This window comes from Clarias gariepinus, chromosome 10, assembly GCF_024256425.1.
Source record: "Clarias gariepinus isolate MV-2021 ecotype Netherlands chromosome 10, CGAR_prim_01v2, whole genome shotgun sequence".
In the NCBI taxonomy this organism is placed as follows: domain Eukaryota; kingdom Metazoa; phylum Chordata; class Actinopteri; order Siluriformes; family Clariidae; genus Clarias; species Clarias gariepinus.
In genome coordinates this window covers 4,340,650-4,352,703 of record NC_071109.1, presented here as the reverse complement: position 1 = coordinate 4,352,703, position 12,054 = coordinate 4,340,650, and the positions used below count along the sequence as shown (strand labels likewise).

The window sequence follows — 12,054 nt, the reverse complement described above, 5'->3', positions numbered from 1 at the left end:
AGCAATGAGGAAGTCCTTGAAAGCATCTAGGAGAAATTACAGAAAAAACTAAAATTTTGATATTTTAATATTAGGAGTAAAATAAATTATTTCAGCAATAAAAGACAATGCTGTCTGCTGTATTTACAACATAAACCACAATAGTAGGCAGGAAATTTTGCAAAAACAAAATGTCCCCTCAAATACAGTCACACTATATGCATGTAAACTTTTGCATTAATTCACATAAAATGTCACATAACATGTGATCTGATCACCATCTAAGTCAAGAGCATTAACAAATATAATGTGCCTGAAATAATAACACAAAAATGATTCTGATCTTCCATGCCTTTATTGAACATCCAAAATAATATATATATATATATATATATATATATATATATATATATATATATATATATATATATATACTGTATGATTGTATAAGAAGAAATCTATATAGGTTAAGACTAGTGGGGATGTGAGAGTGAGGTAGAGTGAAGTGTCATGGTGATATCCCTTCAGGAGAGTGAGGTGGTGTAGCTTTTCTGAAGGCAGTTTTTTTACTAGCTTTTGAGGTGAGTCCCACTTTTGTTTTTTAATATCCTTTATTTAGATTTAGAATGAATATGAATTGTGCTCTTCCTAGCTGCTCGATGAGCTCATCCACGCGAGTCAGTGGATACGCGTCGAATTCTGACACCTGATTAAGCCGATGGAAGTCATTGCAAAAGCATAAGCTACAGTTGGGTTTTGGTACCACCATGATCGGACTGGACCAGGGACTTATAGACTCCTCGATTATGCCAGCTTTTAACATTTTGTCTACCTGAGTCTTGATCGCGCGACGATGCACTTCTGGTACTCATTATGGGCACTGGCAGATTATGCTGCCCAGTGGTGTTTTGATGTCGTGCTGGATGAGGTGCGTGAGCCCCGGTTCTAGGAAGAATACGTCCTGGTGTTGGTCGATAAGTTCTTCTATCGCTTAAACCTGGGTTGGGGTCAGATCCTCCCTACACCTCTTGTGCCTGTTCTGCGGGAGACAAGATATGGTACTGGCTCTACCCATTTTTAAAATAAATTGATATGATATAATTTGATGTTTTCCGCTTACCCGGCTGTTGAAGTTTGTAGTTTGCTTCGCTTACATGCTCGGTTATGGTAAAGGGCCCTTTTCCATGTGTCGCCGCACTACTGGGTGCACACTTTAAATTTTTTCCTGCATATTTTTTACATATTTGATGACTGATTAAAATGGGGAAGGATGCTTCTCCCACGCCTCATTCGTGGTCCCCGGGGTCTCTTCCCGAATTAAAGTTCAAAAAGTTCCTCAGGATACTGTGTTGCATAATCCGCAATTACAAGTAAATATTCATGTTCCGGGCAAACTTTAGAAGTAGGCCCACAAAGTTCATTCCGATCCGTTCAAAGGGAACCCCTGTAATTGGAAGTGGGATAGGGGGGAAGAAGCCGTTTTTTTAGGAGAAGTTCATTGCCATTTGGGGAATCTCTGACAAAAGTTTTTCACAAGAGGGTAAGAATGAGCAAGGTGCATCACCGTATCCACTTTAGCTTGCGAAACCACTAAAAGGTCTTTGGGTTCACCTCATCTGTAGATGTATATTTTTGTGATAGTAAAGTAGAACTAAAAAATATGTACAGTAGAAGGCTTTGGGCTGCCATCATATTCAAATGAGCACTTTATTTCACGCTCTTGACCCCAACAGTGTTTAGGCGCATGTCTTATATTTGCATACGTGAAAAGCTGTCCTCAAGCGCCACCTATCGTCTTTCTTAACGCTGTCATGCAAAAGGAGACAAAAATGGATTCCTGAGCAATCGATGTCAGCTAATTCAGGACCTTCACTGTAGACAGCACCTTGTAATGTTGGACGTAAGAGGCAGCGACTTAAGAAGACTCCTAAGGGACAGTTAGAGAAATACACTTAGAAAAGTTATCCCTTTACGTAAGATATATCTTAAGAGTCTTCTTAACACGCGAAGAGTGTGCGTTATCGAGAAACCGGCACCAGGTTATTACATCTATGGAGATTTCCTTCCCTGATGGCACAAGCATGATGCTACATGAGGCTCAAACTGTAAGAGGGTGGTCCGGGAGCATAAGAAATCATTTTCACACATTAATTGAAAAAAAAAATCACTTTGACTTGTTTTTATTTTAAAAGACTCTTAAAAGGCTAAAACACTCAGATGTGAATTGTGTGAATTTAAGGCGACACAATAGTACCAGTTAATAAAATATTTAATCATATTGAGTTACACCTCTACCCTAAATGTGAGAGTTACTCAAGCCTTAGCTAGCCTTTCCCTGGATAGTTGATGAGTATCCATATGTTATACTGTATGGCCAAATGTATGTGACATGGCCATCGCACCAAGATGGGGTTCTTCTTGAAGTGTTGACTTAAAGATAAAAGCACACACATGTGTAAGATAACTTTTATGCATAGCATTCTGATTTATTTATTTATTTTTTATTTTTTATTTTTTTACTTAACCAAATGACCAGCATGAGAGAGAAGTTAATTTTATTTATGTATTTATTTATTACTTATCATATTCTTAACAATGTGTTAACATATATACAGTATAATTAAAATAAAGCTGATAAACTATTGTCATTGAAATAAATTAGTGATTCAATTTAAGTTTTAGAAGAACATCGGACATCAGAATATACAATATCTTCTGGTTGTGGTTTCTTTACTCTTCCTCTTTTGGCACTTCTCTCAGTAAAATGTAAGGCAGCGTAATTCAGCTCCACAGTGTCACAATTCTGTAGAAATGTATATGAAATTATTAAAATTTAGAATTTTAGACTTTTCTTAAATTGAAAACTACAAATTAAACTAATTAGACTTTAGACTTTACTTGTCCGACAGTATATATTAAAATAATATGTGCTCAATATTTACCCTATTTTGGGTCTTGTTTGTCACAGAACCTTGTTTGAGCCTCACTGTAAAGGAAAAAAATTGCAATTTTCACAACACAAAGCAGCAATGTTTTCACTCCTTCACTTCTCACAGCTGTACAGCTGCAAATCACAGGGTTTATAAATTTAGGCTCCCAGTTATGTTCTGTAGTCTCAAGTTACACAGATACTTGTATAGCAGATGCTCTACATATAACATATATGCTCTGAATGTTTTTTTCATAATTATATGCTGTATACAGTATGTGTACTAATCAGTTTGCCAGATATTAAATCAATATATCACATAAGTGAAACATTAATGAATACATTATTAATTTGTTGATTTAATAAATAATAATATGGTGCTTTGTGTATATGATGGAAATGCTTTGCTGATTGCTGAAATAGGAATGTTATCGCAGACTTACCATTGGGTTGTCCACAGTTTCTGCTTTTAAAGATTATGGCTTGAGCAAATATCACAAAAACACACACTCCCAAAGCTACAGCGAGGTAGATCACTGCTGTATTCACAGATCTTTCTGTCACATCAACAACAAAAAGGTATTTTATTTATTTATTTATTATACATTTATTATAATTATGTATTATAACATTTTTATGAACACCGCTCAAACATAAATTACAAAAATGTAAAAATAAAATACACTTCACTTACATATTTAAGTGAATAAGGTGTACATTTTAATTACAGGATTTATTTATTTATTTGTTTTGTTTATTTATGTATTATTTATTTTGATTTAAGTTTATTTAGAAATTGATTTTTTGCCACACAAATCAAACTATTTGAATCTATTTCACAGTCTCAGTTATTTGCTCAGTTTTAATCAAAAACATTGTCAAAAAACATGTTCTTACCCAGTTGTACTCGTGTCCCGTTTCCAAAAATAATCTTCCCACACAGTACCACAGCGCAGTAGTAAGTCCCAGTATCATTGAGGCTGAGGATGTTCTTGGAGAAGTTGTACACACAGGTGTGTGTAGAAGAGCCGCTCTCACACTGATTGCTGCTGTTGTGATGAGTGTAAATGATTTGAGGATGGGATTGTGGTGGAGCAGCTCTGAACCAGAGCACTTGGAGTTCTGCTGCTCTGCTCTCAGAGAGAACCGAGCACTGCAGAGTCACTGACGCTCCTGCAGGAACCGAGTCCAACACACTGCTCTGGAACACGGAGACTTTTACATCTGGTTTACCTGTTCAGTGTAATATAGAGTGTAAAGGTTGGGTTGTCTTTGTGTATGTGAAGCCTATTAATACATGGACTATGTAAGATTAAGAATAATTCATTTTTTAGGTTCTTGATTACATTGTTTTATAACAACTTTAAAGAGTAATTGACTTTTCAGAAAAAAAAAAAACTCATAATAGATGATACCATACCACTAATATACCACTATATACTGTACCACTATACTTTATTTCTTTTTTTTTTTTTTAATTTAGAAACATTTACTACCAAACGTTTATTTGCCCTTTCAAAACCTACCAAGAATGGAATACACAGACTTTATTTGGTACAGTATGCCCTATTAAACATATAATGTTTCACGTAGCACAATATTAAAGTACACATTTAAGTAAAACAAGCAAACAAAAATGTAACTTTACAAAAGCACTACATATATGCTCTGAATATTTTTTTATGATTAAATTCTGTATATATTATGTGTACTAATCAGTTTGCCAGATATTAAATTAATATATCACTAAATGAAACATTGATGGATACACAAAAACAGAAATTACAACAATATAAATCTACTGTGTACAAATAAAATGTAAGTTTTTACCTTTTACTGATAAAAATGTTCCATTAGTAAACCTTGTAAAAAAGTATATGTATCCACAGTAATACATGGCTTCATCTGATGGTTCCACCTTAGCTATTTTCAAATGACAGCCTTTGTTTTCTTTCTCGATGCTGAATTTTGATGGCTTGAAACCATCTTCGTAAATGGGTTCACTTCGAAATTGAACTATTACTTGAGGATTGTGTCCTAATATTTGTTTGTACCAAATGATAGAATCAGTGTTGTCCTCTTTTAGTTGAAAGCAGTGCAGAGTCACGTTATCACCAACACCAGCAGTGATCACAGGGTTCGGCTGATTGGTGATGTTTGTCTCTGCACAACTTGCTGTTAAGAGTTGGAAAACAAAACATCACTCTAAAATGCATATAGTTTTCATTTCCAATTAATACCAGTCACACACAAAGATTGTCAGTAGTCCTTCAAGCGTTTTTTTTTTATTAGAAAAATGTCAAACCTGATGACAAATCAGTTCTACCAAATCCATGTACACTCACCAAATTTATTAAAACGCATTGAGATAATCCACATCAGCTGTAGTGTGAGGCCTGTGTAGAGCATGGCTCCTGTTCCCCAGCTGTGGTCACAACTGAGCACATCTTAACTTCAGATAAAAATTTATGATGGGAACCTCTGCGTCACATCATTTCCATGTACAATGTAGACTAGCAAGATAGAAGTAGATAACAGACTGTAGCTCCTCCTCAGAGTCTTTTTTTTAAATAGGAAATGAAGATTCAACTAAAGCTTAAATAGAAATTGAAATTTAAAATAATATTTTTAAAAAAGTGAAAATAAGGTGGACAACCACTTTTTAATATATAGATTTATCTGAGGATCTTGAGTAAATTAATATCCACTTATTTTTCTACTGTTTAAGCTAACATCAATTCCATCAACACTGAAATTCCAACAGATTTTTTGTCAAGCTAATGGTATCAAACCTTCTTTCTGGCTGTATGATAATAAAATTAACCAATATCTTATATTAGTAATTGGAAAACTACCTAAATAATAATGATTTTTTATTTAAAAAAACAATTTTAAAGAAAAGTACATTAAAGATTTGAAAACTGGTTACAAGCAAATTAAATAAATAATAATATACACACTTTTTAAAAAGTAAGGCAATTAATTCAACAGTTTGTTAAAAATAATTTCTAAGTCGCTTAGGCCCTGCTCATAACATTTCCAAATTAAAACCATTTAATTTCCTCCCTATTAATTCTGATTTGGCGGCACGGTGGTGTAGTGGTTAGCACTGCCGTCTTACACCTCCAGGGTCTGGGTTCAATTTCCGGCCAGGCTTGATTCCCGTCTCCACGTGCTTGGTGGGTTTTCCCTGGGTACTCCGGTTTCCTCCCACAGACCAAAGATATGCAGGTTAGGTTAATTGCTGTTCCCAAATTGCCCGTGGTGTGTGTATGTGTGTGTGCCCTGTGATGGATGGGCACCCTGTCCAGGGTGTACCCTGCCTGATGCCCTGGGCCTCCTGGGATAGTGTCCAGGTCCCCGCGACCCTGAATACAGGGTAAAGCGGTATAGAAGATGAGTGAGTAATTCTGATTTAAATATAGAATACACACGCACACATACACTAAAAACCATATACAGCAGGCTGTGATGCCCTGACTTTCTCTCATAGCCAGTATTAAATTTTTTTTTTTTTTTTTTTTTTATCTATTTAATTCTTTATTTATTTTAAACAATTTGTGCTACATTGGCTTTTTGTGGGATTCAACCAGACAGGCTAGTGTGTGGTCCCTACAGATATGGATGAGCCTTGGATGCTCATGATCCTGTCACAAGTTTACTGGTATAACTGATAATCAATGTAATTTGATTCACCTTGCAGTGATGTTAATGTTACTTTCTTTAATTTATTCATACCAAACATATATACACATTTCCACTTACTCCTCTATACCACTTGTCCTGTATGCAAGGGGTCTAGAACCTATCTCAGGAGACTAGGGCCCCGAGGAAGCTATGGACACTATGGATGTGGTGCCAATAGATTTCAGGGCACAGTCAGGCACATACTGTACTCACTCACTCATATGCTACAAGAAATTTTGAAATGCCAGTTAGCCTAATCTGAGCATCTTTTACCTGTGGGAGAAAATTGAAGCACCCCAAGCACAGGAAGCACATGCAAACTCCATGCACAAAGACACAAGGAAGGAATCAAGGCCACAGCGCCGACCACTACACCACTGTGACACCAACATATAAACAGTATGTGTATTGTATGAAGTTCATTTAGAGTTAACAGCCTCAAAAATGACCAATCAACACCTCCAGGGTCCAGGTTTGCAGGTCTGTGTGCATAAAGTTTGCATGTTCTGCCCATGCTTAGTGGTTTTCCATGGCAGGTACTCCATTTTCCTCCCTCAGTCCAAAGACATGCAGATTACGTTAATTGGCGTTCCCAAATTGCCTGTAATGTGTGAATGCATGTGTGAATGTTGACCACCCTTGGGTTGAAGAGGGATTTGGAATTTAGCCTTATGTTTGAAGTTACAGTTAGATTTGTAGCCATTAATAAGAGATCATTGATGGTTCAGATGTTATTCCGAAGGACATAGAAGCAATTATTAAGCAGTTAAAGTGTTGTTTAAGACTGTTATCAGGTCTGTTTTTTTTTTTTTTTTTTTTTTTTGCTGAAAGTGCTTCTGTGAATGGTTTTAAATGTGGGTTTTGGCAGGCAGCTGCTCTCTCTTCAGTAATGCAAATTGTACAGACCTACTTTCACCCATGCTGAGACCCACAGTTAGTGTAATTAACAGTTATTAGAGCACCTGGGATGTGGAAAGATAAATATAGTTAAATGTCCCAGTGATGTTACTGTCCATTATCAACACTCGTGGAATGCCTTTCACCTAATCAGACTGCTTGGATGAAACTAACTGTTGCAAAAACATCATCAAAGTGTGAGGACAAACAAGGTGTGTATGATTATTTATAATATTTTTTTTTTATATGGGACTTAAACAAGTGGTAAACTTCTTGTGAATGAAGCATAAAACCAGTTGACGTTTACTGACATTTACATTCACATGACAAAACTTTCCTCCTTGATGGTGTCCAAGAACTAATAAAACACCAGAATAAATGCATTAGTGCAGCAGGGGATTATAGAAATAAAGATTTTTTTTACTTTTGAAATTGTGTTCTTTTATTAACGGTTTGACTTGAACTCCAATTGTATAATCAAATACATGCCTGAGTTGGATAAACATGGATTAATATTCAGCTTTATGCATGTTTAGTACTTTTTCTAAAGCATGACAATAAACAAATGAAAGTTGCGGATGACAATTTGATTGGAGATTTGTTGAGGCTTAAATGTGGCTCCTCCTTCACCACAGTGTAACACCAGTCAATCTCTCTCTCTCTCTCTCTCTCTCTCTCTCTCTCTCTCTTTTTTATTGCCATCCAAATAAAATAATATCAAATAGGATGCAGAATTCAAAACATTTTAATGAGCTTTAATGAATTAAAGTGAACTCAAAATGAAAGTATATGTATTATTTAACAATATTTAGTTTATTGCAAATATGCTTAAATGCATACATACTGTATATGTAGTTTATATTCGAATATAATAAAATTAAATATACTGCACTGCATAATAAATATTTTATGTAATTTTCGTACAATTATCAGCGTATTAATATTTGTTCTAGTTTGTAAAGTGTGCATTCAAATATATGTGTCTGTGTGTGTGTGTGTGTGTGTGTGTGTGTGTGTGTGTGTGTGTGTGTGTGGTTTTGTGTTTCTGTTTGCCCCTTCACACACTGCAATGCTGTAGTTGTTTCATCTCTGCAGGCCGCTCTGACCGCCCAAGTCACGAACACCATCAGTTTCTCACCTCTCAAACTTTCCACAGGATGTGAGACTTTTTTTTTATCTTGAGCCATAGCATTGTTTCTTTCTTTAAAAAAATGAAACAAAATTAGAAACATCTCCAGACTTTAGAAAGAAGTGTAATATTGTAACTTCTCTGCTGAAAAGCACAAATTTTTTAAATCTGATCTACACATATAGTACACATAACAGCATGTTCACTTGTTTTGCAAGCCGTCGGATATAACGTCATTTACACAGTCAGTCTTTGATGATATCATGACAAGTGTTGTACATTTGCACATTATTTAGTTGTGTAGTGTATACTGTATAATATATATGTATATACAGTATAATACAGTCGCGTTGAATTCTCAACTTAATGTATGTGTGTGTCGTTTGTAATAGACTGTACACCCACTGACAAAAGTAAGTACGCCCCTCTAATTTCAGCAAAAATTAGTAGCCAATGTGCAGCTTGTATAACAGTATAGATTTACTGCCCTCTGAAAATAACTCAACATACAGCCATCATTGTCAAAATACAGTAGCTGGCAACAAAAGTAAGTACATCCTTAGTGATATAAGCTCTATATCTGTAACCATACAAAGTCACATGTGTGTCCTCTAGCAAGAGGTGGTGAAGTGCTGTGTGTCTAACATCCAGCAGCTCCGTGATATCATTATGTTCCTATCATTAAGGAGTTGAAGAGGATCCCAGCAACAACATGTGCAGCTCTGGTGAATTTAATGTTCAGGAGGATTAAGGCAGTGTTCGATAACGATGGTGCTTACACGAAATATTGACACTTTGGACACAGTTTTGACAGGTTCACTTACTCATTTTCATTGCCAGCTATTTGGACTATAAAATCTGCATGTCGAGTTATTGTTAGAGGACAGTACTGTAAATCTGTACTGCTATACAAGCTGAACATTGACTACTCTAAAGTATATCCAAGTTTCATTTCTATAGTATTGTCCCTTGGCAACATATAATAAAGTGGTTGCTGAAATGTGAGAGTCTATTCACTTTTGTAGTATATTGTAATATTTATTGATTTCTGCAATTAAGTTTGTTTGCTTTATTCATTAGTTTGCTTTGAAGTATAAGGCTCTCTGCTCAGGTAAACAGGAAGGTACAGCGAGCAGAAACCACACTGAATGTTCCACACCACTCTCACCTTTACCTTTCCATATCAGACCTGTGTGTGCATTTTATATCTTTCAGGGAGCAGAGATGGTTATCAAGCTTCTAAAAATAACAAGAGCTGTGAAAAGTGCAAAGTGGCTCAAGATTTCATCCCTCATGGGGATAAAAAAAAACAAAACATAACTATATACCATTATAACAAAATCTATCTATCTATCTAGAATTCGCTTATTAAAGGATTATACATAAAGCATGTATTTTATAAATGTAATTATATAACCAGTTGTATTAATGTATGGGTTTGCTCATCTTAAATACAACGCATGCACTAATGTCCAACACAAGCAGTAAAACTTGTCAGCTCCTCCCATATCAGTCTGAGAACCAGACACAGCTCTACACATCCTAGACACAGCCCAGACTGAACTTCCTGATTAGAGGTTTGTGGGCGGAGCTACTTATAATCCACCAGCCCAAAAATGTATTACGTTTTACCTTATAAGCTGCTGAGTCACTTCAGAACACAAACATTTCTCACCCCTCGCATTTGTTCTATACTCTTGAAGATTAGTCATACAGGCTTCCTGAAGGACCTTCTTGGGTCTCATTTTTGTCTCTTATTTTTAGTGCAGTCCCTGTACCTGAGAAGTTTTCTGTGAATGGTTTTTAATTTATTTTTTACTTTTTCAAGCCACCCAGTGTCCTGTGAATTCTTTAAGAATAAAAAAATATATATTATTTATCATATTAAATGTAATAAATACAAAAAAAAAAAAAAATAAATAAATAAAAAAATTTAACCTGAACCAAGTAAGAAACAGAACCAGTGAGAAACAGGTGCAGGTGATGACAGATGATCAGGCCGGTGATTAGTAACTGCTGATGCTGAATGCTGAGTGGTTGAAACAGACAAAAAGGGAAATGAGGTCATTGCTTAAACATTCAGTTTTTCTAAGTTAAACTTTTGTATTTCTTTTTTATTTATTTTTTTTACTGTAATGTAATTTAGTTGTAAATTAAAAAATGTATTGTATTAAAGGACTAAAGGCATGTCAGGTCATCTAATATAAATAAATAAATCATTAACTTAAAAAAAAAAAGATCAGGTTTAGAGATGACTTAAAGCCACAGCACCACCCTGTAACCTCAGCCCAAACCCATAGCAACTCTGAAAATTCCCCTACATTATCTCCTGCATTTTGAGACCTATGTAGGCAATATACACACGTTTTCTTTGTTAAGTAATTGTTTTTGTAGGCTGCTTCTTCCTCCTCTTCTTCTTCTTCTTCTCTCTTTCCTCACAGTTTTTACACTTAACCTTGTGTTCTATGCTATAACTTTACACCGGCTCCATCTAGTGACACAGTATATATTTCTTTCTTTGTTACTTTTAAAGTGACCTAGCATGCTAGGCACCTGGACAGCAAAGACTCAGTAATGTGAAAAATATACATTTGCAGTAATTAATGACACTTTGGGTTGCCTTCACTGTGTATTATTACATTCTTGACTGGTCATTGCAGTCGCATGTTATTATTATTATTATTATTATTATTATTATTATTATTATTATTATTATTATTATTATTGACACATTGCTGCATTTATAAAGGAAGAATAATAATAGCTGTTAAGTAATGTCTTCTTACAACTGACACCAGGCACAACTGGCTTATTGATAGGATTCTCCATTAAAGGGTTGCATCAGGAAGAACATCTTGCATAAAGCTTTTGCCAGCGGGGGGGGGGGGGGTGGGGGGGGTTGTGGGTGGGGAGGGCAAACTAAGCAGCTAAGTGAATTATAACATATTTATTTTAGTGCTGTACAGCTCTTTTTAAAAGTGTACTGGTTAAAGTAACCCACAATATCATCTTGTATTCATCTTGTGTGAAACAAAGAATCAACCACACTGAAAACAGAAAGAAATCAAAGAAAACCAAACATAATATGTAGTGTGTGTTACACCCTTTAGAATACTTGTGCTATATGTGTGTGAATTTTTTTTTTTTCTGCTAAATTTATTGTTGTTTATTATTGTATTGTATTGTGTTCTGTTCTTTGTGAACTTATTGATTGGATTAAATTATTATAGTAATATTTTTGCACCAGCAAATGGTGTTTACAGTTTAATTTTGAGGAAAGAGTAGAGAGTGTGTGTAATGATGACAGTCTAAATGACATTAAGAGCAGAAATGTGAGTTTGAAATCTGACAGAAGTCCAAAGAGGAGTAAAAATTGGTTGCTGTCCATGGTATTGAAATGATGGGGGTTGAAATTATACAGCCACTAGAGGGC

At 35.2% G+C, this 12,054-nt stretch overlaps 1 protein-coding gene across 1 annotated transcript; it reads right to left on the bottom strand.

Annotated features, from left to right (window-relative positions):
• Positions 1-2,650: 2,650 nt before the first annotated feature.
• Positions 2,651-5,317, bottom strand: LOC128531796 (uncharacterized). Its single transcript, XM_053505945.1, has 6 exons — positions 5,254-5,317; positions 4,739-5,083; positions 3,806-4,141; positions 3,352-3,465; positions 2,922-2,965; positions 2,651-2,782 (listed from the first exon to the last, which is right to left on the bottom strand). Exons 1-6 carry the CDS (start codon positions 5,315-5,317, stop codon positions 2,651-2,653), a joined length of 1,035 nt encoding a protein of 344 aa, XP_053361920.1.
• Between the last annotated feature and the right edge of the window lie 6,737 nt (positions 5,318-12,054).